Genomic DNA, 18,093 nt, shown 5'->3' on the forward strand with positions numbered 1-18,093 from the left:
TTTACAAACGCTGTAAAAACATGCAAACGTTACATGAAATGGATGCCACGGTGTAAACATTAGACATAACCCAACCCCAGGATAGGAAATGTAGCTTTGTAAAGGCGCAGTTGTTTTTTTAGAAGTAGTGTATTTTCACTCCCTTTTGGGACGTAAGGCTGATGGGCTGAGTGCTGCAGTGGTAAAGCAACGCTGAACTGGACCTGTTGTGGCTTTTCCTAGGTGTGCATAAACAACACTTGTCACCCACATTCGGTCCTGGGGTACGACTGTGACAGCAAAGTGAAGTGCCACGGCCACGGCGTAAGTCGCTCCGCGCAGCGTGCGTGGCGCTGCGCGGGGCAGGTGGCTTTGTCGTACGGATTTGCTGTGGCTTGTATGGGAACTGGCGGAAGACCCATTTTAGGCTGATAGTCTACAAAATCGTGACCTTGTCACTAGTACATGGAGTAAAACCATTTAAACTATTGGTCCTAAAACCAGTATCAAAATATAGTGACAGTTTTTACTCACTGAAATGGAGACTTTGATGGTTTGGTTGGTTTACAGAGGGGGAAAAAAGAAAGCAAAATTGAAGGGACATAGAATTGAGGGCAACAGAGCTCGTGTAGATAAAAAACGTGTGGTTGCAGGGAGCAGGAGAGCTGCATTGCCATGCACGGAGGGCTGCCGGGCTCCCTGGAGCCCTGCCTGGCTCCGGGTGCCGATAGCTGGGGCAAGCCGCTCCTGTTTTCCGCTTATCAGACAGAAATGCGCGCGGGTTTTGCAGGAGGGTGATGGTTTATGCTTGTTCAATGTCTCAAGGCTATTACAGCCTGCACTTTATGGCATGTTCCTTGTCTGATACGCTTCCTAAATTGCCAGAATGCCGATAAGTGTGCGTAGCCTTGTCCCAACCTGACCGGTGACAGGGAAACCGATGCCGGCCTGGGCAGGAGAATCCGTTGCATGAATTCATTGCAAACTTTTCCCTCCCGCCCCTGGGCTTTTCAGGTGTGCAATAATAAGAGACACTGCCACTGCCACCCTGGCTGGAAGCCCCCTGACTGCCTACAGAAGGGATCCCACTTGGGGGGAAGCATCGACAGCGGCCTCCAGCCGACGGACGGCGGTTAGTACCCGCAGCGGAGGTGGGGCCAGGGGCCAGGTTGGGGTCCCTGGCGCAGGCAGGGAGGGTGGCGGCCCCGGCCCCCTGCCCGCTGCCAGCTGGGCTGTCTCCTGCCAGGCCTCTCCCTGCAGCGAGCGCTGGAGGACGTGATGCTGGCCTGGCCGGTGCTGGGCTCCTGCCTCCTCCTGCTCCTCCTCGCCGGGGCCGCCGGCCTCGTCCTCTGGTGGCAGACGCTGGGCCGGCGCTGCGGGGGGCAGCCCCCGAGCACGGAGGGGTGAGTGGGGTCCTGGGGGGGGATAGGGGGCACGGGATGGGGCCACGGTGTTCCCCCGGGAGGGTTGAGGTGATTCCCGGGGGGACATGAGGAGATTCACCAGGGTTGAGGTGATCCCCGGGCAGAGGCTGAGGTGATCGAGCCCCCAGGGCTGAGGCGATTCCCCCGGGGGAGGGCTGAGGTGATCCCGGGGGGGGGGGGGGGGGTATCGGGCGATCCCCCAGGGCTGAGGCGCTCCCCGGGGGGTACCGGGCGATCCCCCAGGGCTGAGGCGCTCCCCGGGGGGTACCGGGCGCTCCCCGGGCCAGGCCGGCTGAGGCGCCGCCCCGTGTCTCCGCACAGCCCCGCCGCCGAGGAGGGCAGCGACTGCGCGGAGCCGGAGCCGGAGCCGGAGCCAGACGCGGGGCCGGGGCCGCGCCGCGGGCGCTAATAAAGGCGTTGGGCGGAGCCGCGTGTCCGCGCCTCTGTGCGGGGCCGGCGGGGCCGTTACCGGCCGGAGGATGGGGCCGCGCCTGGCGCTGCTGGCCGCGCTGCTGGCCGCGCTGCGTGAGTGGGAGCCCGGCCCCGGCCCGGGGGAGCCCCCCGCAGCGCCCGGGGCGGGCAGGCCCCCGGGGCGCCCCGTGCGGCACCCGCGGGCGGAAGGGGCCCCGGATGCCGCCCGCGGCGCTGCCCCGCAGGGACCGAACCCAGCAACCCCCCCGGCCGGGCAGCCGGGTGGCCTCACGCCCTGGAAACTGGCATGTGCTGGGAGGCGACGTCACACCCTGGAAGCTGACGTCAGGGCCAGGCAGCTGCCCGCACGCCAGCAGCAGCTCCCCCCAGGGCCGCGCTCCCCCATGCCCGAGCCCCGCCAGGCCCCGCAGCCCCGGCCGGCGGCAGGGTGTCGTGGCTGGTGGCCACCCCGGGGAAGGGCTGCCGGGGCCCGGGGCGAGGTCTCCCGGGGTGGGAGCCCGTCTGTCCCGAGGCTGGCGTTGGGCCGGGGGAGGAATGTTCCTCCTGGCAGCTTGGCAGGGATGCGTGGGGGTGACTTTGTCCTCCCAGCACAGCACACCATCCAGCAGGAGGAATCCTGCGGAAGGGTTTTATGCTTGCTTAGTTGATGCTTTTTGACAAGCGTTAAATCCTGCTCTGCGGGGCTGAGGGGCTGCAGCCGCTGCTAGCACCCTTCCTCTCGGCGGGCGCATTGTGGCGGTTGGGTTTTGTCGACCTGCTCAGTGTGTGAAGCTGCGTGACGTTGGCAACTGCACAGTGGGGACGGCGATGCTCGCGGGGATGGAGCAGGTGGTGTGGCTCCTTCTGAAGTGGACATTCCTTGCGTGGTTCTGGATGTGTGTGTGACTGGCCTCTCTGAGCCCCGTTTTGGTTCCTGACACAAGGTGGGTTTGTTCAACGGGAGCTGGCTCTCGTGCTCCCGTCATACAGCGTTCGTACTCCTGGGCTGGGATCCAGCAGTAGTAAGTGCACATAATTTTGTTTTTTCTATGCAAGGGTCTAGATACTTTAAAGTGTGGGTGAATGATAGCAGGGTAGAAAGCAGAGTTGGTGAACCTCTCCAGGTAGAGACCGTGTCTGTCCCCATGGCTCTAAAGGTGTCTCTCACAGGCGTACGCAATTCTGACTGTGGCTGACGGGCACAACCATGATGATACTAATCTGTGATTATAACTAAGAAACACATTCTTTGTCTAGGTTCGCAAATGCTGCTGCACATCACAGTTCCCCAGAGGTTGCTCTCAAAAACAGCTGGAGAGACGGTACTTGAGTGATCACGTTATTTTGTGTTTGTGTGTGTGCGCGAGTGGATATATGCACGCAGGAATGCGATGTGCCACAGCCGAGGTGTGACTGGTAGAGGGACAGTTTTAGGAAACCACGTTCTGCCTGTGCAGGTGGTGGGGGGACCATGCTCTGCTGAGCTCTTGTGCTGGCCCTCAGCATTTGTAGTTGCCCTCAGAGCGCGCTTTTCCGGAATCGTCCTTCCTAATTCTCCCTTTCTCTGCTTTTCCGCACACGCAAGGACGCGGTGTCCTATGTCCTCAGGATAGAGGGGAGGCCGTACACCGTTCACCTGCAGCAGCAGTAAGTTGGCCCTGGCGTTGCCTCATCTGACCGCTGCTGTCCCGTTCCCCGGCGGCTGCTGGGCCGTGTGCTCTGCCCCCGGCACGGGACGGTGCGGGGCTGCGGGGCGATCCCCACCTGCGGGCATCGCCGCTGGCGCTGCTCCCTCGGGCTGTTTCCAGCCCCTGCAGCTGCCGGGATCGTGCCCCGCTGCAGGCACGTCCCAAAGCCCGCAGGGGATGTGTGCGTGTGCCCCGCGCCCGAGTGCCGAGGGGTGGCAGAGGGCGGGAGGAGGGTTGGAGGGATGTTTGTGCCCGTGAGCCCTGATGCCAGCGGGTTCTGGAGCTGCTAGTGCAACAGCGCAGGCTGCAGGACCCTGGAATATGCTCGAGAAACTCTGGGCAAGACCATTTTAGAGCATTTTCAGAGGATTTTATTGTTTTTCTGTTCTAGATTCTTTTTATCTGATGATTTCAGGATTTACATGTCTAATGAGAAGGGATCCTTGCGCTCTGACTCACCCCATGTCAAGGTAAAGGTGACCTGCTTGGTGTTTCTGTCGCTGCCTTGTTCCAGCATAGCCTCGCTGTTCGGCATTTTGGGGGATATCACTGGTTACTGCAGGGGAGCAGTGCTTCCCCTCGTCCCCCATGGTTTTGCTTCCTAATCATGGCAGGAGGTGCTGGGTTGAAACAAAAAGTTTTTCTTGCAAACGCGTGTTCAGATTCTTGTTTGTGAAGGTTTTTGGAGTCACTGAGTTTGCTCGGTTCAAAGCTTATAATCCTGACCGTGGCTACCGTTCCTTATGGAGAGACCAGAAGAGCCCCCACAGCCAGCACAGGGCTCAGCACAGGGCAGGGCGGTTCCTTATCGTGAGGATGCCACATCCTCACACTAGGATTTGTTTTTAATTACTTGAGCCAAAGAGAGGTTGCCCACAAAATCCTTGTTGTGCCATGCCCTGTTGGAGTTGCCGGCACGGCCAGGGAAGGGGCTCCTTGTCCTCTGTCGTGACGTAGGGAGGCTGCTACTACCGGGGGTACATCGATGGCTTCCGCAGCTCGGCAGTGACCCTCAGCACCTGCTCGGGGCTCAGGTACCGAACCGCCACCTCCCCGCGCTGCCCTGCCCCTTAGTGCCTTTCCCGCGGGGAGCCCAGGGACGCCCCGGCAGCCTCGCTCGAAGGCGGCCGGGGCTGGGGCCGGGGCAGCCTCCCCGACGCACCCGCCAGCGCCCGGCGGCAAACGGCCGGTGCCGTCACCATGGCAGGGGCTTGCTGCAGTTTGAGAACGTCAGCTACGGGATCGAGCCCCTGGGTTATTCTCCGGCGTTCGAGCACTTTGTGTATCGAGTGAGTGACGAGAAGACGGCAGGTTCCCTCTTTGCCACCAGCCACGCCGAGAGAGGGCCGGGCGTGCTGACAGCGGAGGAGCTGTCGAACAAAGCACGTGGAGGTGATGAGGTGAGCGTGGGTCTGTTCTCGCGGTGGTGCTGACGTCCCCGTCATGCGAGGAGGGGTCCGATCCCGCAGGAAGCTTTGACAGGACAGAGATGGAGGGGTTTAGGAGTGCCAGTGCTTGCGATGGGGCGTCGCAGGGATTGTTACTCATCTAGTGCCTACGAGAGGCATCGCCAAGGGGTACAAGATTTGTTGATGGATTTGTAAAAGGGGGGTATTTCTTCCTCCATTTGCAGATGGCTGGCAGCAATGTCCTGGCTACTTCAGCCACGGGGTTCACGTCAGTGTCCCAGGGCCCCAGTGTTTGTCTGAGCCAAGAGCCAATTTTATTAGCAAAAGACCTCAGCGTTGTCCTAGGTGTTAATGCAGCTTTTGCTTTCTGCCCTGAAAACAAGATCAGCAGACGGCAATGCCTCGTGGAGGGTTTAGTGTCTCAGTCCCGCAGACAAGTCAGCATTTCTTATGCCTCATGACTGAAATGGAGAAATGAATTATTAACAGTGAAGAATTTATTTTTTTTTTTTCCAGTCAGTCTCCAAATACCAGAGAGAGATGGCACTCCACGTGGTTTTGGAAAGGGCTTTGGTAAGTCTGTGTCAGTCAGTTCCTCTTCTGTGTTTATTTTCTTTGCCCTTGCTCGAGCTGTGATAAAGCTTCGCCGTGGTCGTCTGCACGGTCCTGCCTGGCTCCGTACAGCCTGTGCCTTGTGGCTGTGTGTCAGTGGGTAGAAGCCACTCTGAGGAAGATCGTGATAACCTCCTGTGCTTCAGCGTGGCCAATAACCTAGACATAATCTCATGTCATTTTTCAGTACGACTACCTGGGTGCAGATGAATATGTTGTGACACAGAAGATAGTTCAGGTCTCCAGCTTGCTCAGTGGTGTAAGTTTTTCCTGGTTTATATGTACTGAGATGGGAATTTTGATGGCTTATTTCAGCCAACTAATGGCTAGGTATTGGTAGCATTTGTCTAATTTTTGAGAAGATAATAATTAAATGTTCTTTCTGGAAGTACGGAGTCTCAGCTTGTTAGCTTCTGACTTCCTGGCTTAGTCTGCCAGAGCTCCAAGTTTGTCTAGGTCTTGTCCAGACTGGGGTGGGAGGTGTGGAGGGGGTTTTACCCCTCGCTGTCCAACACAAACACGTGCTGTAAATCAGTGCTGCGCTAGAGTCCAGCAGTGCCTGTTCCTAAAATCGGCGTGATAACACGCTGTCCCACCTACGTGCTCCACCGAGGGACCGTCGTGCACTTCGGCAGGTGCCAGCAGCCACCGCTGCTCCTTTCCAGCTGTCTGTCTTAGGGCAGGGGGGTGTTGCTTTCCCGCCTGTGCAGTACACAGCATACACAGCATACACAGCCGGGTGAGCACACAGTTTGACTTGAAATCACAGGGAGTATTGTGTTTCCTCCTGGAAACCTAAAAAATGCAGGCAAGGACAAGTTTGTGTATGCTGTATGTTCGATTATTTAATATCTCTATTCAAGCTTAGGTTGTCTTTGGGTTTGGGATCCTGCTTACTGAACTAATTTTTTTAGCTCTTTTGGACACACTTCTGTGTCTTTCAGGTTTGTATGTCCTACAGCTTTTTCATGACACACATACAAAGCAGCCGACCAGTGGCCGACTGCTCCTGTCTGTTTTCCTGAAGCAGTGTGGCTGCTAATAAGAGCAAACGTTTAAACAGCGCTTGAAATGAAACATATGGGAGCAGCCACTTCTCTTGTTGAACTTTCAGATGTTCAGGTCTCTTAATCTAACAGTTATGCTGTCCTCCATGGAAGTCTGGATGGATAACAGTACGTTTAAGACAACAGGGGATGGAGAAGAAGTGCTGGCACGGCTGTTGGAGTGGAAGCAGACCAGCCCCACTCTGCAGCCCCACGAAGTGCCGTATCTGCTCCTGTAAGAATAAATTGTCGTCATTATTTAAGAGCAGACAGTAACAACCTGCTGAATGCACATATTTTTGAACAATAGACTTTGCTATGGCTGTGATGCCTCTTGTAAAAATTAAGTGAGAATGCAGTATTGCAAATGTAAAGTGAGACCTGCCCGAGCTTGGGACGACCAGCTGGCTCTGGCCGGGGCTGGCAGTGACGGGGCGTCCCGGGCTGGACGGCCGGTGAGTGTGTGTGTCTTTCAGGTACAGGGACCGAGCAGCGTTCGTGGGCGCAACGGCTCCGGGAAAGGCGTGTCAGAGAAATGCTGCTGGCGCAGTGGCCGTGGTACGGTGCCGCCTGTCCCCTACCTGTGTCCGTGAGGCCGGAGCTCGCCCACGGGCGGCAGGGACAGGGACGGGCGGGAGCATCCGCGGCCGGAGCTGGGGTCTCCGCAGGGAAAGCGCAGCCGCGGCAGCCCTGCTCTCTCCTCCCTCTAGTACCAAGGAGCCGTGACGCTGGAGTCCTTCTCCGTCCTCCTGGCCCAGCTGCTGGGACGCAGCCTGGGCATGAGCTACGACGGCTCCCGGGGCTGCCGCTGCCCCGGGCGCGTCTGCCTCATGAGCCCGGAGGCGCTGTGAGTTGGTCGGGTCCCGACCCTGCCTGCGGCGTTGCCCGGGGGCTGCGGGGGCCGGGGCAGGTGAGGTGGGCGGGCAGGACGCGCTGCGGGAGATCGGTGCTACGTCGGTGCCGCAGCCGGCGCCCGTCCGGCTCGTGCGGCCGCATGCCACCCGCAGCCTGGCCGAGCGTGCGCGGGGCCGCAGTCGCGTGGTGGGGATGATCGCGGGGTGTCCTCTCGTCAGAGGTGTCTGGGGCGCGTTTTACTTAGGCTAGGCAAGATCCATTCCTTTTTTGAGTTGTAATGTTTAGAAATTGAACGTCTGGAAATCTGAATTAATTTCTAGTTACTGTAAATGCGATAAAGGTTACTTCTGTAAGCAAGCGTTGCCCGCGGACTGACCTGTGTACCTCAAGCGCTTTTGGTCTTTGAGAGGGCGGGGGTAAGTGGTCGGTGCAGCCGAGCCGAGTGTGCTTACAGGGGGGAAACATTCCCTCCGATGCCTGAGGAGCTGTATTTACATATGTGTGTGTGTGCGTGTGTGTATAGGTATACGTATATATATAATGGTATATATGTGTAGATAACAACATTAAGAGAACAGTCAATCTAATATTTTTCAAGGAAAAAAAATTACAGTTCAGATTTGATTTTGTTAGTAGTAGGAAAAGAATAGCCAATGAGAAAATAGGAGTTAAAGTAAAAATATGTTTTAATTACTAGAAATCCTGAGATACTTTGGCCTTCTGTTTTATTATTTCAGCCATAAAAAATGCAATGTTTGTGTTAGTGAATATTTTTGAGAAGTAATAGTTGTATTTGCTTTAAACAGGAGAGCGTGCTCTTCCAGCACTTCTGCCTGTGCTCTTAGTCATACGTGATTTGAATCAAGTTTTACAAAATGATTGTGCATTGAATGTACTTTAATATAGCATGTCTAGAGTGATATCCTAAAAGGAGCTTGAAACGCTGTGAGAAAAAAAAGTTGTTCTTACTATAGGAACGCTAAAGTACAAAGTAGTGATTCGACTTGAGAAATGGACGCTTGTCGTTTCAGAAGCAAGATATTTCTGAATGCTTCTCAATCTCTGTTAATAACGCGTTGTAAAATCAGGTTTGACGAGTGAACTGAAAGACGCCCAGGGGACCATTTTGCCTTGTGCCAACATCTGAACGAGCCCTTGAATTGCACAGAGATTTTGAGAGAGTGAACGGCAGTAGATGTGTTAAGACGAACAAGCATGGATAATTGCTTTATTTCAGACGCTTCAGTGGGGCAAAAGCCTTTAGCAGCTGCAGCATCAGGGACTTTGAAACCTTCCTGAAGCAGAACAGGGACTGCCCTTTCATCAGGAACGCTCCGCATCAGCCTTCCTACCGCACGGCCGTCTGCGGCAACGGCGTCGTGGAGCCCGGCGAGCAGTGTGACTGTGGGGCGGCGGAGGTGGGTGCCACGCTCCGGCGGAGGGTTGTACTTTCTTGTGGTCCTGAGAGCGGGTGTCAGCTGGAAGTGGGCTCAGGTGGTGTGTAAAGCATTTCTGTGGTACGCACAAGTGCAGCGTTGCTGCTCTTCCCCGGGCTCCTCCGAGGCACGCTCTTTGTTAGGAGGACGGGGCTCAGGGCAAGCAGTCATCCTGCAGATGGGGAAACTGGCAGCAAATAACGCTTTCTGGTGTGTTTGCAGGCCTGCGCGTTAGACAAATGCTGTAGTCCCCAGTGTAACTTCAAGCCAGGAATGAAGTGCTCCTCGGGACTGTGCTGTGAAAATTGCCAGGTAAGGTGTGTTCATAATCAGCAGAAGTTAAGGCCATTTTTAAACTTTGGAGCAGTAGTAGTTTCTATAGCAGCATTGTCAGCCAGCTTTCTGGTTTTGATCGGACGGGCATCTCCAAAAAAACTTAACGATATTTGTGCTGCTGTCTCCCTGGATTATGTTGTAACGGATGTCAGGTAAGGCATGTTTTTATAATTATCGCAAGATCATTATTTATTTTTGGAGAAATAGCATGTTCCCATGCTGAAGGATGGAGACGAACTTTCTGCTGTGCCATCAGAGAGGTTCCCGGGGAAGGGCTTTCCAGCTCGGCTCCCCGGAATCCCCGGGAGGAATATCACCGGGGGAAGACTGTCTTGGACAGTGTAGCGTGTGTGGTGACGCGAGTGCCTCGGAGGTGGTCCCGAGGGATGGGGACGTGTCTCAGGACAGCGCGGGAGGGTCCGTGTGGGGCCTGGGAGGGGACCACGCTGGTGGGTGTGGAAGGATGGCGAGAAGAGTCCTGTCTGCCTCCTCTGCCAGTTCAAGCAGAGAAACTCGCAGTGCCGCCCCCCTGCCGACGCGCAGTGTGACCTGGCCGAGTTCTGCAACGGGTCCTCCGCGTCCTGCCCCCCCGACCTGTACGTGCAGGATGGGCACGGCTGTGAGCACGGCACCGGCTACTGCTACAAGGGACGCTGCCAGTCTCCGGACCTGCAGTGCCAGGCTCTCTATGGGAAAGGTAACGGGCAGCTCTGTCATCACTAGTACTAACGTCGAGCTCCAGGGCTGGTGTAGGGCAGAAGGTGGCATCTGAGCACGATGGATGCCTACCCTCTCTCTTGCGTGAAACTGGGGAAGCTGGGGACCGCCGGGAGTGTGTGGTGTAGGGAAGAGCCCGCAGGACGGATCTCCCACGCTTGCGGAGAGGGGAAGGGAATGGGCCACCAGAGGCGGGTGACGGTTTCCGTGGGGATTTCAGGCTGAGCGTTGGCACAGCCAGTCATGCACACCTCACTGCCGCTCCGAGGAGGATGAGCCGGAAACATACCCTGGTGCTGCTGTGGAAGGTGGCTTAGACTGGTCAGGCAATTCCACCGTCTGTGCGGTCTGTCCCACAACCCAAACAGAGGCGGCTAGCGATGGGACTGGAGTGGTGGCCAAGTATTCCTCTGTCAGAGGCCAGAACGGATAAGTGTTAGAGGCAACAGAGGTATCTTAGTCTGTATTACCTTCAGTGGTAATCAGTATTATTTCTAAACTTCCAGGTGCAAAAAATGCTCCTTTGGCCTGTTATGAAGAAGTCAACAGTCAGCAGGATAGGTTTGGACACTGTGGCAACCACCCGAAGGATGGCTATCAGCCCTGTTCCTGGCCGTAGGTTTCAAGGGAATGCAAAGTGTTGAGCTGGGAACATCTGTTGAATTATTGCTTCCCTTTACTGTCAGTGCAAAGTACTAAGCTGTGAGAAGGTTGCCTTCGGTATGTTTTTTTTTGGGGGGCGGAATTGACTTGCAGTATTAGCTCTAGCCATTCTTTAGAGAAATGGTGGTGTGGAGAAACAGGAGACTTCCGAAGGCAACTTCAGCACACACCTAATTGTGCAAGTGTTTAATGTTGGTTCAGAGGATGGCTTCTCCCCTGGTATCAAGGATTCAACTCTTCTGAAACTTCACATGCTTGTGTTTTTATTTTGTGTAAATCCCCCTCCCCGAGTTGTGCACTTCAACGTCTCCAGCACTGTGATCCATCAGATGCTGTGCGTACTGTTCTAATTTATTGTGACAACGAATTTTTTAGGAATCTGGGATGTGGAAAGTTAGTATGTACATACCCGAATCGTATTCCCTTCACAAAAGTCAAGGGTGCCATAATTTATGCTCAAGTGCAAGAACATCTCTGCGTGTCTTTCGATTTTATGCGTGGACCCACAGCAGTAGATCCTCTCCTGGTGAAAGAAGGAACAAAATGTGGTCCTGGAAAGGTAAGAAATATTGCACAAGCATCTGGAAATGGCGTACAATTATCACGACCGTAACAGTTTTAGAAATAGTTGCCGCTTTGCAGTATGAGTTAAAGGTGGTCTGTGCTTACGTTTTTAGTAATTATTATCGGTGCTGTTGACTTTTGATCATTCTTTAGGGCTGGGAATCCTTCTTAGAGCTATGGCAAGCGTGGTAAAGGGTGATGAAAAAGTGCCCAGCAGGATTTCTTTCCTTTCGGTCTTTCAGGTCTGCATGAATGGCACGTGCCACCCACATTCAGTCCTGAAGTATGACTGCAACGTGCAGAAAAAATGCCACGGGCATGGAGTAAGTAACAGCGATGCAGTTAAGTTAGTGTTACTGGTTTGACGAATACTGCTGAAGGAGAGAGAGTGGTTCTGCTAAAATGCCCACTGGGGCTTGTCTATGAATTGCCTAGACCTGTGTTTTGGGCTAACGCTTGTTCTCTGAAATCATCGCACAGTAATGAATTATTGTGGGAGAAATTAAGTGAGACTACCTAACTTTCCGTCCCCAGCAAAAAATAAGTGAGATAAAGGGGCTTGGAGTATTTGCTTGTCTAGATGAGCAGAAAACTGGAAAAAGAGTATCTACAGAGAATTTAACTGCACATAGCTGCAATAGTGTTGGAAACGATCAGCGTAGCTGTGCAAGGCGAGAGGCAGCGTGGTGAACAGCGGAGCAGGAGCACGGGGGAAGGCCGAGCGGGGCTCTCACGCAGCGGTGTCGCGGGGCGCTGGCGGGCTGGTTGTGACCACAGCACGGAGCAGGGCGTGCAGTGGTGGAGAGCAGGGGCGGGCAGGAAAGCAGTGATCCCGATGGAGATGGAGCACTCTTCCTCCACAGGGGTTTTTCCCATGAGGGATGGTTTCTGCCCACTCTGGTGTTTGCAGGTGTGCAATAACAAGAAGAACTGCCACTGCGATCCGGGCTGGAACCCCCCCCAGTGCAAGAGTCGAGGATCCGCAGGCGGCAGCATCGACAGCGCACTGGGCCCCGGTGAGTGCCGTAGCTGGGCTCTGGGTGCCCCATGGTTTTACTGGGTACAATGGCAGCTCCCACGGCCCCGCAAATGGTCTTGTTGGGCTTGCAGCTGAGCAGATGGCCCGTGGCAACTCCCGGCCCTTACCCGAAGCTGTACCTTTGCTCCTCTCCCTAGATCATATCGCCAAAAGCTCTGCCCTGGCCATGCTGAAGAACTGGCTGCTGCTGAGCTTCGGCATCGTCCTCCTCGCTCTGGTCTGTGGCACCGTTGTGATTATGAAGTGGAGCCGGCTGAAAAGATGCTGTGCAAGGAGGGGATCGCAAACAGATGGGTAAGTTGGTATTAGTTACTTAATGCAAATCCTCTGTTCTGGGTGTGGGAGATGGGCAGGGATTTGTGGGAGTGTGGAATTACTGGAAAAGCTGGCAAGTGGGATTTACAGCCGGGGCAGGGCAGGGAAAGTGGCGCTTGGGAAACAGTAAGTGTTTGTTGGTAAACTGGGAACCGTGTGTTGGTCATCAAGGGAAGAAACGAGCAGACAGAGGTCTAAAATAGACAAATGTAGGAGAAGCAAAACTAAGGGTGGATTTCCTGGCACCAAGCATGCTGACTGTGTGCAAGAGCTGGAGGAAATAGGTTTTCCATTTGCCAATTCCCGGGGAAAGCAAACCGTAGGAGGGGAACGGTCGGGTACCGGAGAAGCCGCAGGTCCCAGTGACAACGGAGCGGCAGCTCTCCCCGCCTGATGCGGCGGCGGAGCGCGGGTGGGAGAGGGCGAGCGGGGAGGCAGGGCTGGGCCGGGACACGGGGGACTCCGGGCTGGCGGGGCCGGGGCTGAGGCACCGCTCCGGCCCTCCGCGCAGCCCCGCCGCCGAGGAGGGCAGCCACGGCCGGGACACGGACACGGACACGGAGCCGGCGCTGGAGCCGGAGCCAGACGCGGGGCCGGGGCCGGGGCCGCGCCGCGGGCGCTAATAAAGGCGTTGGGCGGAGCCGCGTGTCCGCGCCTCTGTGCGGGGCCGGCGGGGCCGTTACCGGCCGGGCCGGGCCGTTGGCGGGGCGATGCGGGCGGGGCCGGGGCTGTGGCCGGGGCTGGGGCTGGGGCTGGGCCTGGGGCTGCTGGCCGCGCTGGGCTGGCGGCCGGGCGCGGCGCTGGGGCCGCGGCTGGGGGCGGCGAGCGGAGCCCCGCAGGTAGGTGCGGAGCCCGGGACCCCCGGCCCCGCTCCCGGCCCCGCTCCCGGCCCCTAACGCTCCTCTCCCCGCGGGCAGCGCGCCCGGAGCTACATCATCCCCGTGGAGGGGACCCCCCGCACCGTGCGCCTGCGGCAGCAGTAAGCAGGGTGCAGCGGGCAGGCAGCGCGGCCCCCGGCCCCGCTGCAGCCCCCGGGGCTGTGCGGGGTCGCGGCCGGGGACCGGGGAGGGCCACTGCCTCGTGCGGTGGCCGCCACGTGTGGCCACGGGGCCGACTGCAAGGGTGTCATCTCCGTTCTGTACCTAGAGTGTTTCTGCCGGAGGATTTCCGGATCTATACCGATGGCCGAGGGGGGCTTGCGACATCCGAACTGGCACGTATCGAGGTAACCGTCACGCCCTGTGCGCTGTCCCCAAGGTCTCTGAGAACGGAGCAGCTGTGGAAGTGCTCCAGGAGGAACGGGCAGAGGAGATTCCCCTCTGCCACAGTGCTCCGTAGAGCCCTGCTCTCCCCCGACACCGTGCTGGCAGGAACTTTCTCAAGGCACCAGACCCGTCCCCTGGGACCACGGGTAGCCAAGCCACGGTGTTCGAACGTCGGTGTGGTTGGTACTGTGTGGTTGGAGGAAGGTGGGCAGCTGCCGGCCAGTGGTTTTGCAGAGGGGCAGGGATGGGGCTCAGCCTCTAGCTGACGCAGTGATGCAAGCAATCCCACGTCCCACGGTGGAGCCTGTTCGGCAGCGTGTGGGCTCGGGCTGTCTGGGGGCTGCGGCTGCTGCCAGGCGAGTGGCCGCGTCAGCCAGCCAGCGCAGCATTTGGGAGGACAGCCACGCTAAGGGCACGCATCGGCTCGCACCCTGCCGCAGCAAGGGCTGGCACAGGGGCGTAACGGGTTCCCGAGGACAGCAGGGAGCTGAGGAAGGGACAAAGACCAACCGGGGGTCAGTGCAGGTGTCCGTTCCCAGAGGAGGTCGCAGCGCTGTGCTTCTCCCCACACGCGCTGTGTGCCCGTCCTCTGCAGGGACAGGCACCGCAGCGCAGGCGGTAGCAAGGTCTGGTGTCTTGCACGCTGCAGCGCTGCCCAGGTCTCTGGGGAGAAGGCACCCTGAGCCATTGATACAGCTTTACTCCTTCCAGCGCAACTGCTTCTACGAAGGCTACGTTGAGGGTTTCCCCATTTCGCTCGTGGCACTTAGCATCTGCTCCGGCCTGAGGTAAAGCCTTTGCGTGGGGGACAGGCGTCAGTGCAAGCGCCGGGCAGCGCTGGTGTTGTCCCAAGGTGGCGGAGGAGCCATTCCTGCAACTCTGCACCTTTGCTTTCCAGTGGGATCCTGCAGCTCGCGAATGCCAGCTATGGGATCAAGCCTCTGGAGGCCGCAGCCGGGTATCAGCATCTCGTGTACCCGATGTGGAACGAAAATGTAGAGACTCGGCTGTTCGTAGAAAACAGCTCTCTTGGCTGGACTGGGGAGGTGTCACGGAAGCTGGAGGACGCAATAGCAGTGAGTACACCTCCTGGCCGGTTGGTCTTCAGTGGGATGGTAGCCATAGACATGAGAAATTTGTAGCCGAAGGATGCCTCAATTTGTGCAATAGTGTCTTGTTTCTGAGTTGATTTGGTACAGCAGATGCAAAAGGGCTTCGTAACTTGTCTGTGCTAAGGGTGAGGTCTCTGCCCGTGACGGGTGGGAGCTGTGAGGGTGGTCCAAGGCTGGGCGAGCAGGACGGGGATTTCTCTGCAGTGGTTATGCAAGAGTCGACCCTGCCTGCTTATTAACGGGGCAGAAGAGAGCCAGGCAAGCGGGGAGGGCACGTTCCTTCGCTGGAACTACCCGTTGGGCCAAAGCCACCGGCAGTGTGCCGTGCCGGGAGGGCAGTGGTCCCGGCAGGCGGCCGGTGCGTGGTGCTGCCGGGTGGCTGGGTTACAGAGCTGCTGTGAATAGGAAGGAGTCGATGCTTGCCTCTGCTCTCTGTTTTAAGTTGCCTTTTTTCCACTGGTCTGTGGCCTTGTCAAAATGTCTGTGGCTGTAAATATGGATGGAATCTGTGGCTGAGGGTGTCATGTTGTAGACGATGTAAGGACTGTCCTTCTGGGAGCCTGGGGCTGTTTGTCCTACAGCTCCAAACGGCCGTGAAGTGCAGTAACTGACCATGGACCTAAAGGTCTCCTTTGCAGAGCTGCTACAAACTGCAGAAGCTCTGCACTAACACATGGGTGGGGATTTTTTGTTGCTTAATTTGTTTTGTTATTTGATTTTCCTAAAGAGTAAGCAAGCTGTCAGTAGATCCCCTCGGTATCTGGAGATGCACGCAGTTTTGGACAAGGCTCTGGTAAGTCTTTGCATCTTCTCTGCTGTAAATTGTTGCCTCTAAAAAAACTTCTGCGTGCAGCAGGTCTGTAGCTACACAAGAATGTCAAGGGCGATTTGCACAAGGCTTGAGAGTCTCCCCGCAATGGGAACTAACTCCTTTGGGCATGGACAAGTATATGTGTGGCAGGGACCACAGCCAGCGCTCTTGGAGAGTTTGCCTTGCACGGTGCCCTGATGTGCTCTTGTGTTTGTCGCCTTGCAGTATGACTATATGGGAGCAGACAAGGATGCTGTGACGGCCAAGATAGTGCAGCTTTTCAGCTACGTGAACAGTGTAAGTTGCTTTTGGTCGCATCCTGAACGCGTGTGGGAAATGTGTGGTAGCGGTAGGGATAAGGCCCCATAGCTAAAGCAGGCGGGAGGCCACGGAGCAGCAGGGCTCTGTGGACCGGCCGTGGTGTCTGTCTGCCTCCAGATGTTTGCTCGCCTCAATCTGACGATAGTACTGTCTTCTCTGGAGTTTTGGACGGAAAAGAACAAAATCCCAACCACAGGAGATGCTGAGGAGTTGCTGCAGAGATTTTTGCAGTGGCAAAATGTGCATCGTGTGTTGCGGCTGCAGGACATAACGTTCCTATTTGTGTAAGACGAGGATGGCTGTGTTAGCGTGGAAACGAAAGGAAGAGGAAGGTGCCATTATACCATGTATCAGACTGAGTCTGGTCTGTTCCCCAGCTACAGGGAGCAGTCCCGTTACGTGGGGGCATCTTCTGCGAGGAAGCTGTGTCTCAGAAACCACACTGGAGGGGTTGCCTTGGTACGGTACCACTGAGCTGTCTGTCCCCGTAACCTCCTGCGCCTGTGGGTAAGGTGGTGAGCGGTGCCGCAGGAGCTAAGCCCCGCACGCAGCCTGAGGCCGAGGAGCCACCGGCAGCAGAGGCTCCTCCGGGTGGAGCGGAGCCCCGCGAGCGAGGCAGCAGAGGTGCTGGAGGGGCGCAGACCGGGTGCCCCCCGGGCTGTCAGTGCAGGAGCCCTCACGCCCAGCAGCCCGCCAGAGCCCCGAGGGAAGGTGCTCGGGCGCGGCAGCACTGGCGGGCTGAGGCTGGTCCTTGTCCCCCCTGCAGTACCGGAGGGCTATGACGCTGGAGGCGTTTGCGGTCGTCGTGGCCCGGCTGCTGGGGCTCAGCCTGGGGATGGCGTATGACGATCCCGGGAGCTGTCGCTGTGCCGGAGCCGCCTGCATAATGCAGGCCAGCTCGATGTAAGGCTCCCTCTGCCCCCTCGGCGCACGGGTGGGTTTCGGTGTGATGGCACAAGTGGGGTGTGCTCCCATCGGGTGTGCGCGGTGGCCGTCTGCGCGATGCCATTCGCGAGGGCCAGAGCAGGGGACGTGCCCAGGAGCGTGCAGGGGCGGAGGGGGCAGACAGCGGGCAGCTCCTGGGGGCGACCGCAGCAGAGAGCAGCCGCCCCACGTTACCGACGTCTTTTGCGGGCGGGAAGGGCCACACAGCCCCAGATGCAGATGTGGTAATGGCAGCCCTGTCCTCTCACTTGCAGACACTCGGCTGGTGTGAAAGCCTTCAGCAGCTGCAGCGTAAGAGACTTTCAGCGTTTTCTCGCCGCTGGAGAAGGGCAGTGTCTGCTGAACAGGCCAGCTATGGATGCAGCGTATAAAGCTCCTGTGTGCGGCAACAAAGTGGTGGAGCCGGGAGAGGCTTGTGACTGCGGTTCAGCAGAGGTTAGTTGTGGAGCCTTGGGGAAAGAGCCAGCGGGAAAGAGCCAAGCCATGTGTCCTGGGGAGAAAGAACAATCCCAAGAGAGGTGTGAATTGCTCCTGTACCCTCCAGACCTCTGTGCAGGGCAGAGAAGGCCCGAGGTTTTATGAAACCCTAAAGCCATGCAGAAGCTTGGCTATGGTTGCCACCATGTCCAAAGCGGCCATCATAGAGGGCCGTTGTGTGGTGTTGGTAACGGATGGAGGGAGGGAGTTTGTAAGCGGTTGTAGCTGTAAAGAGGGGCTGCCCCTAGCTCCCCGCTGCAGGGACACAGCCTGAAATGGTGCTGGGAGGATTACCCTAGGGACCTGCCAAGGTGTCCTGCCGCGGATACCACTTGGGAAGCAGTTTTGCACACCAGAGTGGCATGTGGTGATGTTGTGGGGAGAAACTCTGTGAATGCAGCCTGCTGAAAAGGCAGGGGTGCTGTAGCGGTTGCGTGGTTTGCTGGCAGGGCGGAGGCAGAGGCAGAGGGGAAGGTCTGGTAGAGGAGCAGTACTCCTGTTGCAGGGGAGAATTGGCAAGCGGCGGATGAACTCCTCTGCCTTGCTAGAAGCCGCTCAGTTTTGTGCCAACCTGGATGCAGCCATGTGCGCACATCTGCAAGCGATCTCTGCGCAAGTGCTGCCAGCCCTGGCAATGGCTCCCCCGCAGCCTCAGGCATGTGTGCTTT

General features: G+C 57.2%; 1 protein-coding gene across 1 annotated transcript in view; it reads left to right on the forward strand.

The window, feature by feature from the left end:
- Nucleotides 1-18,093, forward strand: part of LOC140643983 (uncharacterized) — a 31,094-nt gene that overhangs the window by 5,330 nt on the left and 7,671 nt on the right. Inside the window, exons 11-39 of the mRNA XM_072846400.1 lie at nucleotides 223-303; nucleotides 994-1,111; nucleotides 3,072-3,136; nucleotides 3,400-3,461; nucleotides 3,894-3,972; nucleotides 4,460-4,536; nucleotides 4,710-4,902; nucleotides 5,428-5,484; nucleotides 5,711-5,782; nucleotides 6,638-6,804; nucleotides 7,046-7,127; nucleotides 7,280-7,416; nucleotides 8,662-8,842; nucleotides 9,083-9,172; nucleotides 9,695-9,893; nucleotides 10,420-10,528; nucleotides 10,952-11,135; nucleotides 11,383-11,463; nucleotides 12,051-12,156; nucleotides 12,317-12,473; nucleotides 13,641-13,719; nucleotides 14,471-14,547; nucleotides 14,658-14,835; nucleotides 15,599-15,664; nucleotides 15,908-15,979; nucleotides 16,121-16,287; nucleotides 16,381-16,462; nucleotides 16,770-16,906; nucleotides 17,203-17,383. Coding sequence (XP_072702501.1) covers nucleotides 223-303; nucleotides 994-1,111; nucleotides 3,072-3,136; nucleotides 3,400-3,461; nucleotides 3,894-3,972; nucleotides 4,460-4,536; nucleotides 4,710-4,902; nucleotides 5,428-5,484; nucleotides 5,711-5,782; nucleotides 6,638-6,804; nucleotides 7,046-7,127; nucleotides 7,280-7,416; nucleotides 8,662-8,842; nucleotides 9,083-9,172; nucleotides 9,695-9,893; nucleotides 10,420-10,528; nucleotides 10,952-11,135; nucleotides 11,383-11,463; nucleotides 12,051-12,156; nucleotides 12,317-12,473; nucleotides 13,641-13,719; nucleotides 14,471-14,547; nucleotides 14,658-14,835; nucleotides 15,599-15,664; nucleotides 15,908-15,979; nucleotides 16,121-16,287; nucleotides 16,381-16,462; nucleotides 16,770-16,906; nucleotides 17,203-17,383 — 3,336 coding nt within the window. The remainder of the gene's footprint in view (nucleotides 1-222; nucleotides 304-993; nucleotides 1,112-3,071; nucleotides 3,137-3,399; nucleotides 3,462-3,893; nucleotides 3,973-4,459; nucleotides 4,537-4,709; nucleotides 4,903-5,427; nucleotides 5,485-5,710; nucleotides 5,783-6,637; nucleotides 6,805-7,045; nucleotides 7,128-7,279; nucleotides 7,417-8,661; nucleotides 8,843-9,082; nucleotides 9,173-9,694; nucleotides 9,894-10,419; nucleotides 10,529-10,951; nucleotides 11,136-11,382; nucleotides 11,464-12,050; nucleotides 12,157-12,316; nucleotides 12,474-13,640; nucleotides 13,720-14,470; nucleotides 14,548-14,657; nucleotides 14,836-15,598; nucleotides 15,665-15,907; nucleotides 15,980-16,120; nucleotides 16,288-16,380; nucleotides 16,463-16,769; nucleotides 16,907-17,202; nucleotides 17,384-18,093) is intronic.

This window comes from Ciconia boyciana, chromosome 25 (assembly GCF_034638445.1).
Source record: "Ciconia boyciana chromosome 25, ASM3463844v1, whole genome shotgun sequence".
In the NCBI taxonomy this organism is placed as follows: Eukaryota; Metazoa; Chordata; class Aves; order Ciconiiformes; family Ciconiidae; genus Ciconia; species Ciconia boyciana.